Source organism: Crocodylus siamensis, chromosome 1, assembly GCF_052110815.1.
Source record: "Crocodylus siamensis isolate JL-2025a chromosome 1, ASM5211081v1, whole genome shotgun sequence".
Classification (NCBI taxonomy): Eukaryota; Metazoa; Chordata; order Crocodylia; family Crocodylidae; genus Crocodylus; species Crocodylus siamensis.
The window spans coordinates 417411210-417430114 of record NC_143395.1 but is presented as its reverse complement, the minus strand read 5'-3'; the positions used below and the strand labels follow the sequence as shown (position 1 = coordinate 417430114).

Here is an 18905-nt window from a genome sequence, read left to right as displayed (position 1 = left end):
GGTACCTTCAATCTTACGAACTGCTGGGCCTGTGGGGGACTCCGAGAGGCCGGAGAACAGTGGCCTTGGAGGGCTTTTCCTTTGGCCCCAAAATGGTTGGTAAGTGATAAGGCAGATGTTAAGAGTACTGGTCAAGAATGGGATGAGAACTGCAGCTGGGATCTTTCCCAAGTGGCATTAGGAGAGTACTGTATTAGCAATAATGGTACAGGGAGGAGTTTGGGACATAGCCAGTGTACATGGACATTGAAATGGGTCCGAACATGCACTACCTGTTATACCCTTAATTGCAGCAAGTATGCAGGTCAATGGAATTCTGCTGTTAAGCTCCCAAGCTCCACGTGGATGAAATGTAACCCATCCACTCCACAATCATCCCCACATGATGAAGACACCTGCTTCAAAAAGATTGATAACCACCACAGTTGAAGGGATGCAAGTTCCAGCAGTCCCCCTCAAAGCGCAGACTGTAGCAAAAGTCATGGTACTCAGAAAAATTCCTAGTAATTATCTTGATCTGCCTAAATGAAAATGGGGAGCAGAAAGCATCTTGAGGGGGGAATATTGTTAGAAATGGAGTATTGTTAGAAATGCACAGCTTGCATCTTGCACCTGATAAGAAAGAAACACTGCCAAGGACTTTTTTCCTTGCCCAGCCTTGCCACAGCTCTTCTTCTACTAAATCGCAGACTCTCCCCCAGCTTCTCCCTAGCCTTTCTCATGCAGATTACAGAAGCTGGAATTCAACTGACTGTGTCCTTGAAGGGGGGGGGGTTTAAACTCTTGGTGACCTATAGTACTCTCTGAGCATGCTTAATTAGCTGATGCATATTTACCTCTCTGCCCTGCATACTTAAGTAGTTAATTATAATATACATGCGATATATGTAGTGATGTAACCACATGTATGCTTGTATGAAACGGAAATGAGCTGTAAGAGTTCCTGTTTCTGCACACGTGCCCAGGAGGAAAAAGATAAATACAGCCTGCAAAATTCCTTGGTGGGTTCAGAGTAATCTGAGTTTTTGACTCTGCTCTGACCCTATTTGCAAATACACCTTTTGTGCCATCTAATGAGTGTGTGTCTGTGATTTTAGTGGCCTCCAGAGAAACGAACCGCTTTTAAGCATCACACAAACGGGTAAAGAAGGCATCTGGATGCTCCTCGGGTCCCTGTTTGCATGCATGGGATTTCCCCCAATTCACGGGCTTTTTACTGGCTTCATCAAAGCCTGCTAGTAAATCATTCCGGGCTTCCCTCAGGGATGCCCTTCCCCAGGGGGTTGTAATCCCAGTTAGGTTCATTAGAAGGCCAAGGATCTCTGTTTGCTGCTGAGGCAACAGCCCTGGCACAGTCTAAAACTTTAGCCCGCTCGTCTGGGGTCAGCAAGGTATCCATGAGTTCCTGCATGCCTGACCAAGAAGGGTCATAAGTATGGACTATGCGCTGAATAGTCTGTCCTATTTCATCAGGTTTTTCCCGAAAAGAGAGGGTTTGTTGTTGCAAAATGAGGAGGTCCCCTCGGGTGAAAGGCACATGAGTTAGAGTAGGGCGAACCTGGAAGCTGCCCCCACCATCCACAAACGGGATTGGGTAGGTTCGCAAAGGAGCCTGAACCACCACATTCAGGTGCTCCTTCCCCTGGCTGGGGGGAAATGCCTGCCCCACAGGACCCCGGCTCCGGGTCCAGACCGAAGAAAAGCCTCTGGAGGCAGGGAGCCCGGAGCCGGCGCTGACGCCACGGGAGCTGCAGCGCTCTCGTCGGGGGGCAGGGGTTGGCCGGGGACAGGCGGAGCTGGGTAGAGAGGCTCAGGTCCGTCCTCAGGCTCTACAGAGACTGAAACCTGAGGATCATAAGGAGGTGGAGTGGTAGAGTAAAGAACCGGTTTGGGGGCTTTTTCGGCCAGTTCAGCCCACAGGTACCAATAATCCAGCTGTTGAGGTTTTAGAGCTACCAATTCCATTCGAAGGAATGCCAAACGAGACCGATCAAATGAGCCAAATTTCGGCCACCGTTTATCCGGAGCACCTTGTCGAGTTAGGACAGGCCAGTCCTGTGCACACAAAATACAAGTGCGCTTCCTGCCCATGCCAGACTGCACCAGCAGATTCCCTTCTCCCCAAACCTGGAGAAGCCGCCCTAAAGGAGATCCCGGTGGGACGTTTGAAGCCGATTGTCCCGTCCTCCCGAGACTTAAGCACTCTGGTCTAAAACCCCTGGGAACAGCTACCCCTCACGGCCGGCCCCACTTACCCGACGCCTGGACCAAGCCCTCCAAATGGTGACAAACTCACCTGTACCGGCTGGGAAGGCTGGTCCGGACGACGAGCAGCCGGGTCAGCACACAAGGGGTCCCGTCTGGGTCGCCAAATTGTTGAGGAGTTTGTGACCCCTCGCAGAGCTGTTCCCAAAGACACAGAGTCGCTGTCTGTCTCAAAATGTATTCAGCATGCTGGGCGCCCTGCGCGAACTCAGAGGCCCCGAACAAAACTGTTAGAGGCGATTTATAGTCTACAGACAAGGTGCGCGCGCAGGTGGGGATTTTCCGCTGTGATAGAAAACAAGATAGCAGGTCAGTTTGAGAGACCCTTAATTGGTTCAAACTGGTTTTTGGCTACATGCTTGTTTTTGAAACGCTAACTAATCCTTGATTGCTTCAGACTTTAAGACGACTAAGGTTTAGTTATTCCAGAGTCTTATCAGGCTGTGTTTGTGAAACGCTGAGTCTTGCTTTGTAGATGATTTCTACAGTATTATCTGTGATCTTGTCAGAAAATTTCTACAGGCAAAGGGTCAGGGGAGCCGCGTTGGTGCCCCCAGCATTGAGACCAGGATAGAAGTAAGGGCACAGGGTCCCAGAGAAGAAGTCAGTGAAAGTGAAGAGATGGGACCTGTTGGTCACGTTGTAAAATGAGACCTCGCCCCCATCATAGTCCAGCAAAACCCCCACCCGCCTGGGCCGCACGCTCACAGAGAGGAGGGTTGAGGGGGAGGCGAGGGCCTTGTATCCCCCATCCCGCAACCACACGGCCCAGTATCCTTTGCCAGGTGACAGTGTGACGTCCCCCTTCCTGGGCACAGACTCCCTGCACACGCCCAGACCCCAGTCCATCTTGCCTCCCACCTCCACCTCCCAGTAGCGCCTCCCGCCCGCGAACCCCTCCGCGCCCAGGACGCAGGGACAAGAATCAAATCTCTCCGGGGTGTCGGGCACAGCCCGTCGGGTGTCTCCATGTCTCACACATCTCCGATCCTCAGACAGGATGAGGTGGGGATGAGCCGTGCCTGGGTCCAGAGTCACGTCCGCTGGGGAGAGAGTCGCGGGTCAGGGCGGGGGCAGGCGGGTCCCGAGATCACGGGGAATTCGCCGCGTCCCAGGAATCGCGGGTCGGTCCCTGCTGGGGAGTCCCCGTCGCCCCACGGGGAAATGGGGGGACAGGACAGGGGGACGTCCCCACCAGCCCCTTCCTCCCCGGGGCATTCCCACCCTGGGCACTGGAGTCAAGGTGGGGAGGGACATGGGATGGGGGCAGGGCAGGCCTGGGAGGGGGAGGGGCATGCAATGATGTCATCCCAGCAGCTCCCCGCCCTGCCCCTCCCCCACACCTAGCGGGGCTGCTCTGCCTGGGGGGCAAGAGGAGTGGGCCCCACGCCATGAGCTGGTGTCACAGGCGCTGTGGGGAAGGGGGTGGGGGGACCGGCAGGGAGGCTGTGGGGGGGGGGGGGGATGCGCTGGGGCACAGCAGGGAGCAGAGGGGCCCATTGCAGCCTGCCGGGGGGAGGGGTGGCAGGGGGAGCAGAGTGCAGGGCCCGGGGGTCTCTGTGCTCGGGGCCGGGGTCACTCGGTTTGCTGCCTGCCCCCCTCCACCCCAGGCTGGGCTGCCCTGCCTCAGGGGGACCCCATGTCCCCAGCCCTGTGGGCACAGCACTACAGCCAGGGCCGCCCGCAGCCAGCGCCAGCCCAGGGCAGGGCCGTGCATGGGGCTGGGCGCAGGGGTGGGGAGGGAAGGGGAAGGGCAGGGGGGCACTGACGGGGGCACTAAGCATCGGAGAACAGGGCCCATTGCTGGTGAGTCTGGGGCAGTCGAGCGGGGAGGGGGCATCTCCCCACTGACTGCCCCAAACCTCTGGGCTCAGCTCACAACAGACATGTCCCAGGCCCCCCGCCGTGTGTCTGCTCTAGGGGTCTCCAGCGGAGGACCTGCACTGGGACAAGGACACCCCGTGTACAGGGGACCTGGGACACTGCTGGCACCGGGGCTGTCTGCCCCCAGAGCACTGCGCAATCCCAGCCCGGGGGGCCCAGTTGACGCACTGGCCCCCCTCCATTGTGCCAGAGGCTGCACGTCCAGATGCAGTTTCCAAACACACGGGAGTGACCTAGGGGCAGAAATCCCAATGGCTCCCAACAGGACCTGGGCTCTGGGGCCGGTGGAAATGCAGCCCCGGAAACAACAGGAGACTCCTGCAGCACTTGTGCAGGGGGGGCTGGGGAGGACGAGCAGCCTGGGACGGGGTCTGCTCAGAGCACCAGTGTGAATGGACCTGCCCTCTGCTCTGCCCCCAGACCTGCTGTGATATTTGCCCACTTCAGGACATCGGCCCCTGCTCCCACCCAACACCCCGGCTGAAAACAGAGACAGCTCCAGCCCCACTTCTCCTCCCAGAGGGATTTGTCCCCTCTTGTGAGCTGCACAACTCCCCTACAGCCATGCCCAGGGCCCCCGGCATACACAGTGCTGGCAGGGACTGCTGCAAAGCCCCAGGGACCATGTGTGCTCTCCATCCCCGCACCCCACAGCCCCTGCTCACTCAAGAACCAGCCGGGATCAGGGCAGGGCTGGGGGATCCCTGTAGGGTGAGAGATATCGCACCCTGGTCTGGGTGCAGCCTGGCCCAGTGCGGGCCCTCCCCATGGTCAGTCTGGTCCAGGCTCCTCTGAGCCACATGGGCAAGGTAAGAGAGACACCCCGCGTTTCCCTGCCAAGCCCGCACCACTCAGGAAAGCCTCAGGCCCCCTCCGCACCACAGACTGAGCTGGGTCATCAAAGCCTCTTGAAGGACAGATGCATTGACTCTCCCGGTGAAACCAGCTGCTGGGCTGCGGCTCTGTGTGGGCAGGACTGCGCTGGCTGCTGCTCTGCACCATCACGAGCAGAAACAGCTGCCGAGACCAGGCTGGGACCTGCCCGTTGGGTCCGTGCTCGTTGCTGCCTGGAGGGGGCTGGGGGCTGCGGGCGCCTGTCGGCACTCCCAGGGCAAGCCCGTGCCTGGCTGAGGCTGACGTCTGGGCCACCTCCCCATTGCCGCAGGGAAGGGACCGTTCTGCCCCACTTTGGAGCCAGAGCTGACATGACAGACATGGGGACTGAAAGCCTGAAGGCCTGAGTAAGGGATGCCCGGGCCAGGAGAGAAGTTTCCCGAGGATCTGCACTCAAAGGAAGTGGCAGGGCAGGGACTGAGCTGCATCCAGGGCAGGGAGTGTGTGGAGGGACACAAAGCCCCATATTGCCGGGAGTAGCAAGCAGCAGGTAGGGATGGGCCGGCCATGGGGCTGGAAGAGGAAGCCCAGAGCATCATGCTGTAGGGGCCAAACATCGCTGGAAAAAGCTGGGAATAGGGAGCAGGGAACAGGCTCTTGCTGCCTCATCTGCCTGCACTCGGGGCCTGTGCACAGCCCTGGGAATGGGCAGGATGGCACCAAGGGGATCCCGGGGGTGGTGCTCAGCTCCCTTGGGTACTGCAGGCTGCACCACACTGCAGGGCCCAGGGGCTGAAGGCTGTTGGACACTGGGGGACCTTCCCCATTGCATGGAGAGGCCCAGCTTTCCCTTCAGCCCTTGCCCTTGAGTTGAGATTACCCCAGAGATTTAACCAGGACATGGTGTGGCAGCCCCTGGGGCTGGGGCACACGGCAGAGGATAATCTCAGCACACTGACACGTTGCTGTCCAGCCCTGATCATGGCATAACCCCCTCCCTCCCGCAGCAGGAACAGGGGTCCACCTGTTTGACCATTTCCCTGCTTCCTAGGTCACCTGTCCCCACTGGAGTCACCCAGCCGTGCCCTGCATGGAAATGACAACGGGACTTTTCCCCCTGCCCATCCAGAGGCCCTCGGACATGGGCTGAGGAGACGGCTGCAGGACTGCGGAGGCTCTCTGTCAACACGGCAGTCACATCCCCCTGTGCTGTGTGTGCTACATCCCCAGTGCGCCCAGCACGGCTCTCACTGCTGCCAATGACCCTGCCATGTGCTGCGGTGTACCTCTGAATTTCCTTAGCATGTCCATCATCCCTGGGATGCTGCACAGGGTCTTCACTTCTGTGGAAACAGCTTTTGCTTCCTGAACCTTCACATCCTTGCTCCTAAGAGGAACATATCCCCCATCATCGCTCAGCCCGGCTCTTCCAGGGAGATATTCCTGCCACAGCCCAAGCAGGAATCTCCTGGGAGGGGGAAGGGGAAGATACCGCACCTGGCCAAGGTCCTTTTCACATCCTAGAAAGGGAAACATGAGGGTAGTAGTGATTATTTCCTTGCTGGGTGAAACCATCTGCACCAAAGTTCAGTGAGTTTATGACTTCTCTGTTCGATGGGCATCCATTTCTTCACTGTCTGAAAATCCCTAACTCTGCCTCTGCCTGCTGCACTTGGATGCAGCCAAGGGGTGATGAACCATTTCTTGGCTGTCACCTGTCTCAGCATTACATTGCTCTGAACGTGTGCATGGCTACCTCCAGATGTGCGTTCCTGTCCATTTTGGCTGCTGACAGAAATGATTAAAAATACCCCCAATATCCCTGTGCTTTACTGGAAGAGGCAGCAGGTTAGTTCGACCTCGCTCCACTGGACCTGTATAAATCATGCACGGCAGCAAGGCTTTTTGGTGCTTTCATATAAAGCAGATTCAATCAACTATGAGACATAAGCTCCCAAGAAGCCCCATTGAAGCGCCCAGTCTACGCAGACATTGGGAAGCCAGGTCCAACTAATGTGGTGCCTCGTCTGGGGATGTGCTGGGTTCAGCACGGGGACACACTGGACTTACAGTACAGCCCTTTTTATGCTCATGTCTGCAAGAAGCCTTCATGACTAATAACTTGGCACTTCTCCCAAATCAGAATTTCCTCCCAGTACAAACTGGTGGATCTCCAGACTGATGGAAAGTCTCGCCTGAGTCTTGGCCCAGTTTCCACCAGTTGTGGGGTCTGAGCCGAGGGGCTGCTTGGCGCCAGACGGCAGCAGCATTGGGGGCCGCATCAGCAGCGCACGCTCACCTTCAGCAGCTCAGCAGGTGTCTGCCGGCTCTTCTCCTCTACCTCCGAGATCAGCTTGCGCAGGGAGACGCTTTGCCGGGAGAGTTGGGCTACGTTGGCCTCCAGGCTCCGCAGAGTCTCCCTCTCCTCCTCCTCCAGGCTCTGCAGGAGCCGCTGCTCCTCCTCGCTCACAAAGCGACGCAGCTTCTCACACTCAGACTTGATGCTCTCTCTCTGTCGCTTTACCTTGTTCTTCCAGGACAAGCAGCAAAAACAAGTGTGAGCTGCCATCTCCACTTTCAGCTTTGCATTGGCAGCGGGAAGGCACGAACTCGGGCTGTGCAGCCCTTTGTCAGTAGCTATACTGTCACCGGATATATGAGACACACATTACACATAGTGATGTACTCTCTAGAGAAAGGGTCACACAATACTTTCACCCCATTGCAAAAGGGCTGCTATCCAGAGCAGAGATGTAGGATCTGGGGCCTCTGGAAAGGCCCTGGGGCTTGGAGCAAAACCCAGTGGGTCATCTCTGGCCGATCTGTCGGTGTCAGTGCTTTTGTGCCAGGCCTGGGGCTGTCCCTGGGGCGAGACATGCAGGAGGTGCTTCATACAAAGCACTTGGAGGCTGTGTTGGCCAAGGGAGATGGGTGGGAAGGACCCCAAGAGAGCCGCCTTGGCCAACAGGAGCTCTCTACATAGGAGACAGGCTCCTCTGCCAGGGGCTTTTCCCTTCCAGGGTGGGGAAAGTGGAAGATCCTAAACTGACTGCCCAAGAACCAGGAAAAGCACAGAAGAGACACGTGAGGAAGGGGCTGCAGGGCGGAAGAAGGAGCCCGCGCCAGTCCCACAAAACATGAACTCTGCCTCGGTGAGTGCTGCCCCGGGCTGGGGAGCCTTGACGCCCCTGTGCACGGGCCCAGGGCAGGGGAACACGCACTGCCTCCCCTTGGCCCTGGGGTGGGGAACAGCAAACTCCAGAGCCCCTTTCCCTTCGTGCGGGGGCACCGGGGGTGAGAGAGCACAGGGCTCCCTTCCCCGCAGGACAGGGTAATGCCGAGTGTCCAGCCTGCCTGCCCCCGGGCACCGCAGGAAGGGCTCTGCACCACTCCTCCTCTGCCTCAGCGATGCCCATCGTGACATGAGGCTTTAGACTTCAGGGAAGTGCTAGAAGAATCTCAGAAACTGAAACACTGATGTGATGGAAATCCTGCTGTGGTGCCCACAGTCCTGGGACAGCTGGGAAAGGCAGAGACATGGGCTTCGGGGTGTGCAGAGAGTGCAGCAGCTCTGGGAGCAAACATGGCTCCAGTTTGCAGAGTGTGGCCCATTTTATGGGAGGCAAAGTATGTCATCCAGGCCAGCAGCAGTGGCTCGGTACCACCCCTGGGAGAGCGGCAAGGAAGGGTTAAGCTGCCAGCACCTCAGCCCAGTCTGGTCCCAGCTCTCCCCCTGACCGCAGCATCCCCCCGATGTCGAGGAAGAGCTCCCTCCATGACACACAGCCCCTCGGGGGCAAATCTTGCAGCTCCCCCACCCCTCCCTGCTGGCTCTGCCATGGGAACGAGCTCTCGAGGAGCACAGACTGGCACCTGCCTCCCACGCCGTGGTGGTGTCCTTCTCCTTGGCCTCCATCGCCAGCGCTCTCTCCAGCCCCTTCCTCAGAGGATCCAGGGCCCGCCGGAGCTGCACCTGGCAGGAGAGGCATCAGCTCCTTATTCCTGAGCCTGACATGTGTCGGGACAAGGGGGGTTTGATACGGGAGCAGTAAATGTGCAGGAAAAGCAAGCGGCAGAAGCAGCTGTGTGGGGGGCTTGCTGGCCAGCCCCCTCCCCGCTCCCCTCGACCCCTCGTTGCAGGCGCTGGCTCAGGGGCGCTGGCACCGGGTACAAGCAGCAGCTGGAGGGGAGAAGGCACCTCCGTGTTGCTCTGCAGACACTTCGTGAGCAGGCAAAAACCCTTCTGTTTTTATCAGCAAAAAATGGCTCAACATCCCCCTGCTGCACCAGCAACATCTCCCTCCAGCTGCTGCCCCTCGACAGATGTGCATTTCCCACAATGCCCTGCACCTCCACTCATCCTGATGCTGCTGCATCAAACAGGCTTGGACAAGCAGTGCATTCAGAAACGTGCCCGAGGTGTCTGACCCTGGGGCTCGTGCCCCTCCCTGGCATGCACAGCTTCTCACTTCACTTGGGCCAGTTTGGGAAACAGGCTGGGTTACTGCTGGGGCAGGAGGGGTGGGCGGCTGGAAGGGGGCAGGTCTGCAGCACACAGGCTTTGCCCTGGACCAAGGGGTGGTGCATTTCCTACACCTGCTCCATCTCCAGATTTCCTCTGGTCTCCTCCAGACACTTGTTCCACACCAGGGCCGGGCCCCTGTGACAGAGCCGGCTCCCATCCCTGTGCCAGGCACGAAACATTGGCAGGGCAGGGTCCGAGGGCAGACCTACTCGGAAAAGCCCAGTGGGGCTGCACGGGCACCGGAGCACCCAGAAAAAGGGTCCATGTGCTGTCGGGGACAAAGGAGCAGTTCCCTCTTGCACACAGTCACATGTGGAAGCAGCCAGCTCTTCTCGGTCCCCGAGAGCTCCTGTGGGCTCAAAAACAAGGACCCGGCCCACACTACACCTGGTGTAGGGAATGCACGGCTGGTTTTGGAAATGCTGTGTGCTGCACGTGGAGATGCAGAGGACAAAATTAGAGAAAAAAAGCAGGACAATTAATGTAATTAGTATGAAGGATGAAGACTTATACATTCAGCAATAATTAACTGAACTTTGGTGAACCGAGGGAGGCTGGTGTGTTCATTGATGATGAAGTGCTCGGCCAGGGATTGGGCGGGACTGTGGAATTCATGGATAATTCATTCATTGTAGGGGAAATCAAGCAAGGCTGATGACTAATCATGAATTAAAGCAGGGGGATTCGGTGACAACCACGTGATCTTCTGTTGTACGAATGGGGGAGTTTTGAAGTCACTGCTAAGTACTTGTGATGCCATGCACCATGAGACACTGTGACTTCTGGCCTGGGGCAGCAGAGTGAGTGGCAATCGCAGACTGAGGGCTTCAGGATCCCAGGGGTAAGGCTACACATTTGCACACTTGGCCAGGAGTAGGAAGGAGCAGGATGTAGGGGTGGAAAGAGGCTTGTGAGGAAGACAGTCCTCATCCAGGTGGATCTTAGCACTCCTCTTATCATCCGACCTCTCTTCAATTTTCTTAACAACAAAGCGTGGCAGGGGAGATGTAAGGGAACTGGAGGTGGAGACCGGGACAAGAGAGGCGGTGGCTACCGCATGCTCCAACCAGAGGATGCGTTGTCACCACTTTAACCCCACAGTCCTTCCCTTGCTTTGACCTGCAGCATCCCAAACACGGCCGCCCACCCACCGCAGGCTCTTCTTAAGGCTGAAATGCAGCTTTTGAGACACCTGGGACTGCTCAGTTAATTCAAGCAGTGAGGGCTGGCATCTAGTCTAAGGAAGTGCAGTCCAGAGATTTTTTTTTCTGGGAAAGGGAGAGAAAAGCATTCCCAACTCTGGAGTGATGTGGATTTGGAGGCTCTGGCATCCATGCTCTACTATCAGCCAAAACCTTTCCAGCAGGACAATCCCGGGGCATGGAGACTGATTCCTTAAACCTCAGCACTCCTGCAGCCATTCAGTGCGAATCTGGGCCCATTGGCAACACCTCCCAACTTAGTGTCAACCACAGACTTTATGAGCCCAGTAACAAGGTCACAGACAGGATCAGGCCCCTGCCCTGCACCCCCCAGGGCCCTCCCGGCGCCTCTGGCTCCAGCCACATCGCTCCCATCTACACAGACCGTGCTGCCGTCTCCCTCCGAGACAGCTCCCGAGCTGCCGCACAGCGCAGCCATGACCCCTGTCCCCTCCCGTTTGGCCACTTATATCCCATGAGACTCTATGAAACACTTCATTTAATCTAGGAAATGACCATATTTTTTCACATACAAAACAGCCTTTCCCCTCAAAACCAGCTGCTGGAAATTGTAGTCTGCATTATATGTGAGAAATGTGGTAAGAAGAGTTTCTGCTGAGCAGAAGTGCAAGTCAGATCTGCACTGGGGCAGAAGAGGGAGCAGTCTCTGCTCCCAGGCTGCTGCTCCTCTGTTGCTTGCTACAGCAAAAGCTCTTTTATCTTTATTCTGCCTTTCAAAACCAAGCTGTGTCATATTCTGAGCTGCATTATATGGAGAAAATATTATTAGCCCTCTGCGTTGCCCTGCTCAGTTTGTTCTGGGGGCTGAGTTAAAAGGCCAGGGATTGCCCTCAAGTGGGAAGCCACACGCTGGGCAGGGATCCCAGGGGCTGGGACACACGGCAAGACAGGGCCAAGGGGCCCAGAGACTTGACACAGAGGGCTGAGGCCAAGAAAGGTGGGGGCTCAGCACAGGACGTGCCCCGAGGGCAGCTGTGACACCCTGTAGTAGCCACCTTAGACCAGCCCTGGTAGCTAACTTTGCTAGGCTTGCTAAGCTGGGCTTAGCTTTTTTCTTTTCCTCCTGTAGGAAGAAAGCACCCTGAAATCCCACAGTGGGTTAAGCAACCCAAGGTCTGCAGGGTCTGTGCACCCTGGGTGGCACAGAGCCCTACCAAAGACCCGAGTCTGGGTGGTAGCAGCGGTTACCCCAGGCTTGTGACTGGGCTCCAGGAAGGGGGGCGACTGGACTTAGGTGCCGCAGGGGAGACACTCAGAGCGTGGTTTTCGGTCAGGTGCAGTGAGGTGGGAGGCTCAGCACAGGAGCAACCCAGACTGGGCCACTACCGTTAACTAATTTTATCTCCTGGGCCAAATCAGTTCCGAATTCTGTCAGCGAAGCAGAGCTCAACCACTCCAGTCTGTGCTGCACGACCACCGACAACTACCCTCCCTTGCGGACACTTCAGCTCGGGACTTCAGGTACTGCCCGGTACACGGCAGGCATCCTCTGTGCAAGCCACAAGCCCAGAGGCCTTGGCTAGTTCAGATGCCCCCTAATTTCACTCCACCAAAAGGCCGAAGGAGCAAGCTAAAGGGAAGCCCAGGAGCTGTCCCCTATGAACATAAGTTTTGTAGCCAAGATCCTGCATCGGCAGGCATTTGGAGACTCTCTCAGGGTCAGCTTGCCTGCAGTGCAAGCAATAGACTTTCAGCTCAACTGCAATAAGTCATTCAAGACTGAGGAGAGGGCGATTGCCCTTCCTGGTGAGTACAACCACCCGAGCTGAAACCAGTCATGGTATCTCTCCTGCCAGTGAGTTTTGTTCTGTTTCTTTGTTTAAAGCCATTTTTCACGTTCCACGCCAAATCAAGTCCAAACCCATGAGCCAGCCCAGAACCACACGGGGCCCTACAGTGGGCAAACGTCCTCCACCCCCACCAGGGGCCTCAGGTATTTCCAAAGTCTTCTGACAGGCAGGAGATGTGCAGGCGCGAGCCCCCAAGTTTCGCCTGCCCTCGGCCATATGGGTGTGGAAGCAAGTTCGGGAGTAGCCTCGCATTTCCATAAAGTGGGCTTGAAGCCCCAACGCCTCGACAGGTACTAAGCCACGCCAGGGGAACAGAAATCCCCAGGAACACTTAAGTGTCGCATCGAGACACCGGATGAACGGCCAGGCAGCTGCGGTATGCCTATGCAGAGCTGGCCGGTCGTGCACCACGTGCAGAGCACAGGGAGCTCCTGAGCCGGCTAGCGCCCCTGGGGAGCTGGGAGTGAAAAGTAATCGCAGGCACGCGTGCAAGCAGAGAGAGGCGCACACAACCATCTAAGGGGCGAACGCAGTGTCGAGATGCGATTGGCCAGAGCGCAGTGTATAACACCAACGCGAGAAAAGCCGCGTGGAGAGAGAGAGAAAAACACAGAACCGAGCAGCAAAGCGCATCAACGGCAGCCGGCCGGATCACCCGAGCGCCCGCTCCCCCTTCTCCTGCAGAAGACGTCCTTAAGGCCGAGCATTATAAGAACCTGGGAGCCATTTTGTCAGCTCCACCACATTAAGGAAAACTGCATGCTTGGACCCGAATACACGGTGTTGCCCTGCCAGGTAAGTGCGTGTCTGTGCAATGGGCTCTCTGGGCCAGAGGTGTCACCTACCTGGTAATCGTCGGCAGCCTCCTCGATGGGGAGCACTGTGTGACCACGGTGAGCCTGGGACTGCATGCAGCTCACACAGATGGCTTCCCCGTCCTCCTCACAGAAGAGCTTGAGTTTCTCTTCATGCTTCATACACCAATTCTCCATCTTCTCCTTTCCTGGCTTCAGACTCTGCTCTTTAATCTTCTCCACCAGAGTTCTGAGCTGCGTGTTGAGCCGGAAGCTCCCAATCTGGAGCTCTGCTCTGCAGCTGGGACAGGGGACAGCGTCGCCTGAGACTTGGACACGGTCCGCACAGTAGCGGGTGATGCAGGCTCGGCAGAAGTTGTGCCCACACCCGATGGTCACCGGCTCCTGCAGGAGGTCCAGGCAGATGGAGCAGGCGGCCTCTTCAGCCATGTCCTGTCCTGGAGGGTCTGAGGCTGCACGGCCCCGGCTTCTGCTGATTCTTCTTCCTGCTCGGCTCAGGCTGGGATGGTCCTGGGTGGTGCCTACCTGAGCGCAGCAGCTGATTTCCTGCAAGTCAGCTTCTAGCAAGAGAGAGGAGGGGCCACAGGGCCAAAGGGAAAGTAAATGGAAGAATTAACCTGAGTGGAGAGAAAGGAAGGATGAGGGCAAGGGAGCAATAGAAGCAGGGAGGAGGACGACTGGGGAGACAGGGTGTTCACAGGCAGGGGAGCAGAGAGGAGAAAGCCCCCGACTCTCAAACACATAGGAAACAGTGCACCCCAGCAGTGCGCTCTGCAGCGTGCCTTCACCATGGTGCAGGATTTTAAAAATGTCAATTCATTTTGGAGGGCAATGCCTAGGACTAACAAGGACAGAGGATGATCACAGGTTCTCATCAGGCCCGTGGCAGAGGGAGCCGCTGAAACACCACAGTCCCTTAGAGCCATCGTGACACTAACGGGGTCCATCAGCCTTCCCAGGCGTTACAGAGAGCTGGGTCCAGCACCCAGGCAAGGGAAGTGAGCCCAGACCCCGAGCCTTTGGGCAGGAACCAGCCTGTCACAGGGCTGTCCCCTTCATTTCTCCCCTGTCAACCCCTGAATAGCTGTCCTCCCCTTATGGGACCTCTGCCAGCTGTGATGCCCCTGACCTGAAGGCATCTGTTATCACCCCGAGTGCACCCCAGCTCTGTGGAAGGGGGGCTAGCTGATAGCCCCTACAAGCAGGAGCAGGGCTTAGCAATCCCAGCACGGGTGCCAGTGCGCGGCATGTTATGGCATTCGTGTGCCTCAAGTCTGCAGTGGGGAAGGGGCTATGTCTGTACTGCCACAACACGGACTGGGCACATCTCGGCTCCCGTGCCATCTGCCCCTGGCACCCCAATATCTTACAAGCTGAGGTTGTGGATGTTTCTGGTGCTCTGCCCAAAAACACTGCTGACCCCTGCGCTAGACAGAGAGCAGCTTTCTGCAGCTGGACAAGCCAGCCACTGGCGCACACCAAGCTCAGGGGTCTCACACCCACCACACACTCGGAGGCAGCAGGTGCCCAGAGAAGGAGGGAAGGGTTTGGGGGCTTCCCCCGGTCCTTTCCCTGCTTCTGCCCTCTCCCCCCACCCCGCCTCAAAACCCCTCCCCCACGTGTCCAGAACAGAGGTCCGTGTCTGGGCTGGTCGAGGGATGGCAGAGCTGCCCTGATGCCCCCACACGGAGTGGCATCCCCTCTGCCCTGCAGCCAGGCAGCGGTGGGCTGGGGAGAGGTGGGGGAAGTAGCACCAGCCCCCTGAGCCAGGGGCACCAGCTCCCACCACCCAGCACGGGCAGACCTGCAGGTTTGAGAAGAGGGGGGCAGACAGTCAGGTGCAGTGTTACATACAGAGCACCACACTGGTTTCTCCAATTAACAATGATCTGGAAGCTTTACTAACATGCCGGGGCCTAGGGCTGTACTGTGCAGTCTCAGACTGACACCACCACAAATATAACTCCCCTGGATGAGTTAAGAGCAAAGTGCAGGTCTGTGAGAGGAGCTTCACGAGGAAGAGCTGCTCACAGACCGCAGCACTGCACAACAAAGAGCAGCTTGATTGGGAGAACATCAAGCCAGTTAATAGAAACAAAGTGTCATTAACACCTGCCCAATCGAGACCTTCAGAGGGATCAGGGAGATTTTAGGGAGCCATGAAGGGACCCGACTCCCTCAGCGCTGCCAGACTAGAAGTGCTGCTGGTGCTGCCAGGCAGCTGGTTTGAAACTGGGGGTGAAGCAGTGATTAAAGCAGGAGGGAGTGCTCCAGGGCACCGCACCCCCAGGCCTGCCCCCGCGCCCCAGCCAGCAGCCCGAGCTGCCCCCCGCCCAGCAGTGCAGTGGCAGAGGGGGCCAAGATCCCTTTCTCTAAGGGCGTCATGGGAAGTGGCTCCTCGTCCAGCACGTCACCACGGACAAACCTTGTTCCTCCAGTCAGAGGCTGCAGGCTGAGCTCTGTGCCAGTGTGAGGCTGTCCTGAATCTCCGTGTGACCCCTCATGCCGGGCGGCGCAGGCTGACCCCAGGGCGCAGTCAGGACCGAGGGGCTTGAGTGCCGGCGGTGCAGGCACAGACACGCTCCCCTGCAGTCACAGGGTGAATGGCGGCCGGGAGCCAGGCCCTCGTCTGTCCCAGCAGCTCGTCCCCAGGGCTCTGCCGGCCGTGTCCAGCTGTGGCCCTCAGGGGAGTCCTGCGCCTGCTCTCGCACCCCGGCAGCTACCCAGGGACCAACACCATACCCATTCGCAGTGCTCTCCCGAGGGCTGTGAGGGGATGTCTGCATGGTGCAGCACGGCCCCGTGCTGGGATTGCGGGGCAGGCTCCGCACGTGCACCCCAGAGCCCAAAGCAGCACGTCTCGCTCCAGAGCCCCTCGCACTGTGCCCGCCTGCGGACCCACTGCTCTGTGGGGGAGCGAGGGGGCAAGTCTGGGAGCCCTGCCCGGGGGTGAAGCTTTCACAACACACGCCTGATGGGAAGCCCCTTTTCCCCTCTCCCTGGGAGCCTGGTCCTGCACCCGGGTTTGTATCTCCTCTCCCCCCCTGCCAGCACTCTGGACCTGCACAGAGTGAGTCGGGGCGCTCAGAGCCCAGGGCTCTCCTCTCTGAGCCTCCAGCCCGATGCCCTGGGCAGGGCCCTTCGTGCTCCCTGTGAACCGTGCACTGATCTCAGCAGCTGCAGCAACCAGGAGCCCTGAGATGAACAGTGCTGCACAGGCCCCATGTCTCTGCTATCCCCATGTCAGCCTAGTTGTGACCACACAGTAGGGCAATAATTCTTATATGGGGATTTGACAGGAAATAGAAGGACACAGGCTCCCGGAATCATAAAACGTAGGGCTGGAAGGCACCTCAGAGGTCTCATCTAGTCCGAGCCCCTGCTTTGTATTGTTATGTGAGAGACAGATCAATATGTGAAAACTAACATCCAAATCAATATACCCAACATATAGACAAATATCAAAATATATTTAGAGTCAAAATTGCATAAAGATCGATATAACCAGAAAGATATCAAGCAAAAAAGTCCTTTCCTCTTGCTATGCCCCTGGACTACACTTACGGCATCCCTCTACTGCCACTGTTACATATGACATGTTAATGACATTAAGTGTTAAAAACTCTGTCAAACTTCAGCCCCAGCCCCATGGTCCTGCCCCAGGGTGCTCCAGCCCTCGACAGACCAGAGGCTACCCTGAGGACAAGATGTCAACAGAAAACCCTCCTGGACTGCTCCCAGGGAGCGCGCACTGCAGGAACTCGAGACTGAGACGGGACTCTGGGGACTGACAAGTGAACTAGCATCTGCTCCCGTTAAGCCTGCCAGCCCCAGTCAGTGCACTATGGGCAGGCCCAGACTGCAACAGGAGCCACCCACCTGTGACCTGCAGCTCCAGCAGAGCTTCTGCAGAGGAGACCCCAGCCTGGAAGAAGCAGGTGTACTGCCCGTGGTCGGAGGGTCGCACCCCATGTATTCAGAGGTGATGTTGTCTTTCAGGAGCTGAGTCCTCCCGATATACTCTGGCATCTGCTCTCCAGGCTGATCCTGGCTGTCACAGTACAGGTGCACGAATGGAGAGACCCGGGACCAGACCCACCGCCCCTCCATGCTCACCGCGCTCGTCGCAGGGGAGAGGCGGCAAGGAAGCACCGCAACTCCTCCCACAGAGGCAACAACTGCCTGGTCCGGTCCAATCACTCTCAACTGGGCTGGGGAAGAGTGCAAGACCAGAGGGAAATGAAACTGGAAAGAAGCTATGAACCTTGTCAATGCAGCTTCAACCGCACCATACTAAAAAGGACCAGGCAAACACGCACGCAGAGCAGCCTGGCCGCAGCGGGCAGAGGACAGCATGGCCTCCCTCCGCACCTGCACCACCTGGCTGCAACACAAACAACACAGAGCCTCCCCGCTCATAATGTGGACTCCAACCCCTCTAGGGCTCCCAACCCTACCTCTCTTCAGGGTGTTCTCATCCCTAGTAGCATCATCACAGCCGGTCAGCAAAGCAAGGCCGCTGCAACCACCAGCTCAGCTCAGCTCAGCTCAGCTCAGCCCAGCCCAGCCCAGCCCAGCCCCAGCCCCTGGGGCTGCCAAAAAGGAACTGCTCTCTAGGCTCCGGCCCAGGCTGTTTATAAGGCCTAGCCCTGCCCCCTTCTGGCCAGCTGACCCGCCTGGTTGCCACGGCAACCAGCACCTGAGCTGCCCCATTGATTGGCGGCTCTCCTGACTTCCTTTCCTTAAGGCACAGAGCACCTCAGTGCTCCTCTGACACCGCCCCACCATTTAACTGCTACATTTATCCCCCTTCTCCCCCACACCCAACCCAGCCCGTCCCTCACCCGCCGACTCCACAGTTTTCATCTTCACTGACAGCCTGTCCTGCATGCAGCCCAGCCCCGCCTCTGGCTCTTTGCTCTTCCTTCCGTCCAGGAAGCGCACCCGCCAGCTGGAGAGGCTTCCTCAGCCTGATGACGGGTTTCTAGACCTGAAAGCTCGCTAAGTTTTTCCCCCCAACTATTTAAGTTGGTCTAACAAAAGATATCAGATTCACCCCAAGAACCTTGCCTGCCTGTCTCCTTAGACCAACATGGCTACAACCTACACCCCTGGAAATGAATAAGTGGGATTTGGAGGCAAAATACTTCTTGGGCCACCCCAAATTTCCTGTTGATGCCACCGGGGGACTGTCCTGAAGACCCCTGAGTGCCATCCTGCCCTGCTCAAAGCGTCGTACATGCCACTGGCAGGACAGTGGGGGCATACTGGGGGATGCTAGTCTGAGAGGGGCGGGGGCAGGGGGACACTGGGTGTAACAGGAGATCCTGGGAGGGTGCTGGGAGATCCTGGGGAATACTTGGGGGTACTGGAGTATAATGGAAAGGACCGGGCTGGTGCAGTGTGCTTATGGGGAATCCTGGGCGTGAACTGAGAGGCACTGCGGGGGCACTGAGGTAATTGGGGATCTTGGGAAGGTGCTGGGAGACACTGGGGGATACCGGGGGGCACTGGGGCAACAGGGGATGCCAGGAAGCACTGGGGTAATGGTGGACCACAGGAAGGTGCT

General features: G+C 57.6%; 1 protein-coding gene across 1 annotated transcript; it reads right to left on the bottom strand.

The window, feature by feature from the left end:
• Positions 1-2162: 2162 nt before the first annotated feature.
• On the bottom strand, positions 2163-18123 carry LOC149875452 (E3 ubiquitin-protein ligase TRIM39-like). Its single transcript, XM_090030813.1, has 6 exons — positions 13367-18123; positions 8861-8956; positions 7283-7513; positions 6481-6503; positions 6270-6370; positions 2163-3308 (listed from the first exon to the last, which is right to left on the bottom strand). The coding sequence occupies exons 1-6, from the start codon at positions 13763-13765 to the stop codon at positions 2782-2784; spliced, it is 1377 nt and encodes a 458-aa protein (XP_089886939.1). The 5' UTR covers positions 13766-18123; the 3' UTR covers positions 2163-2781.
• Positions 18124-18905: the final 782 nt, after the last annotated feature.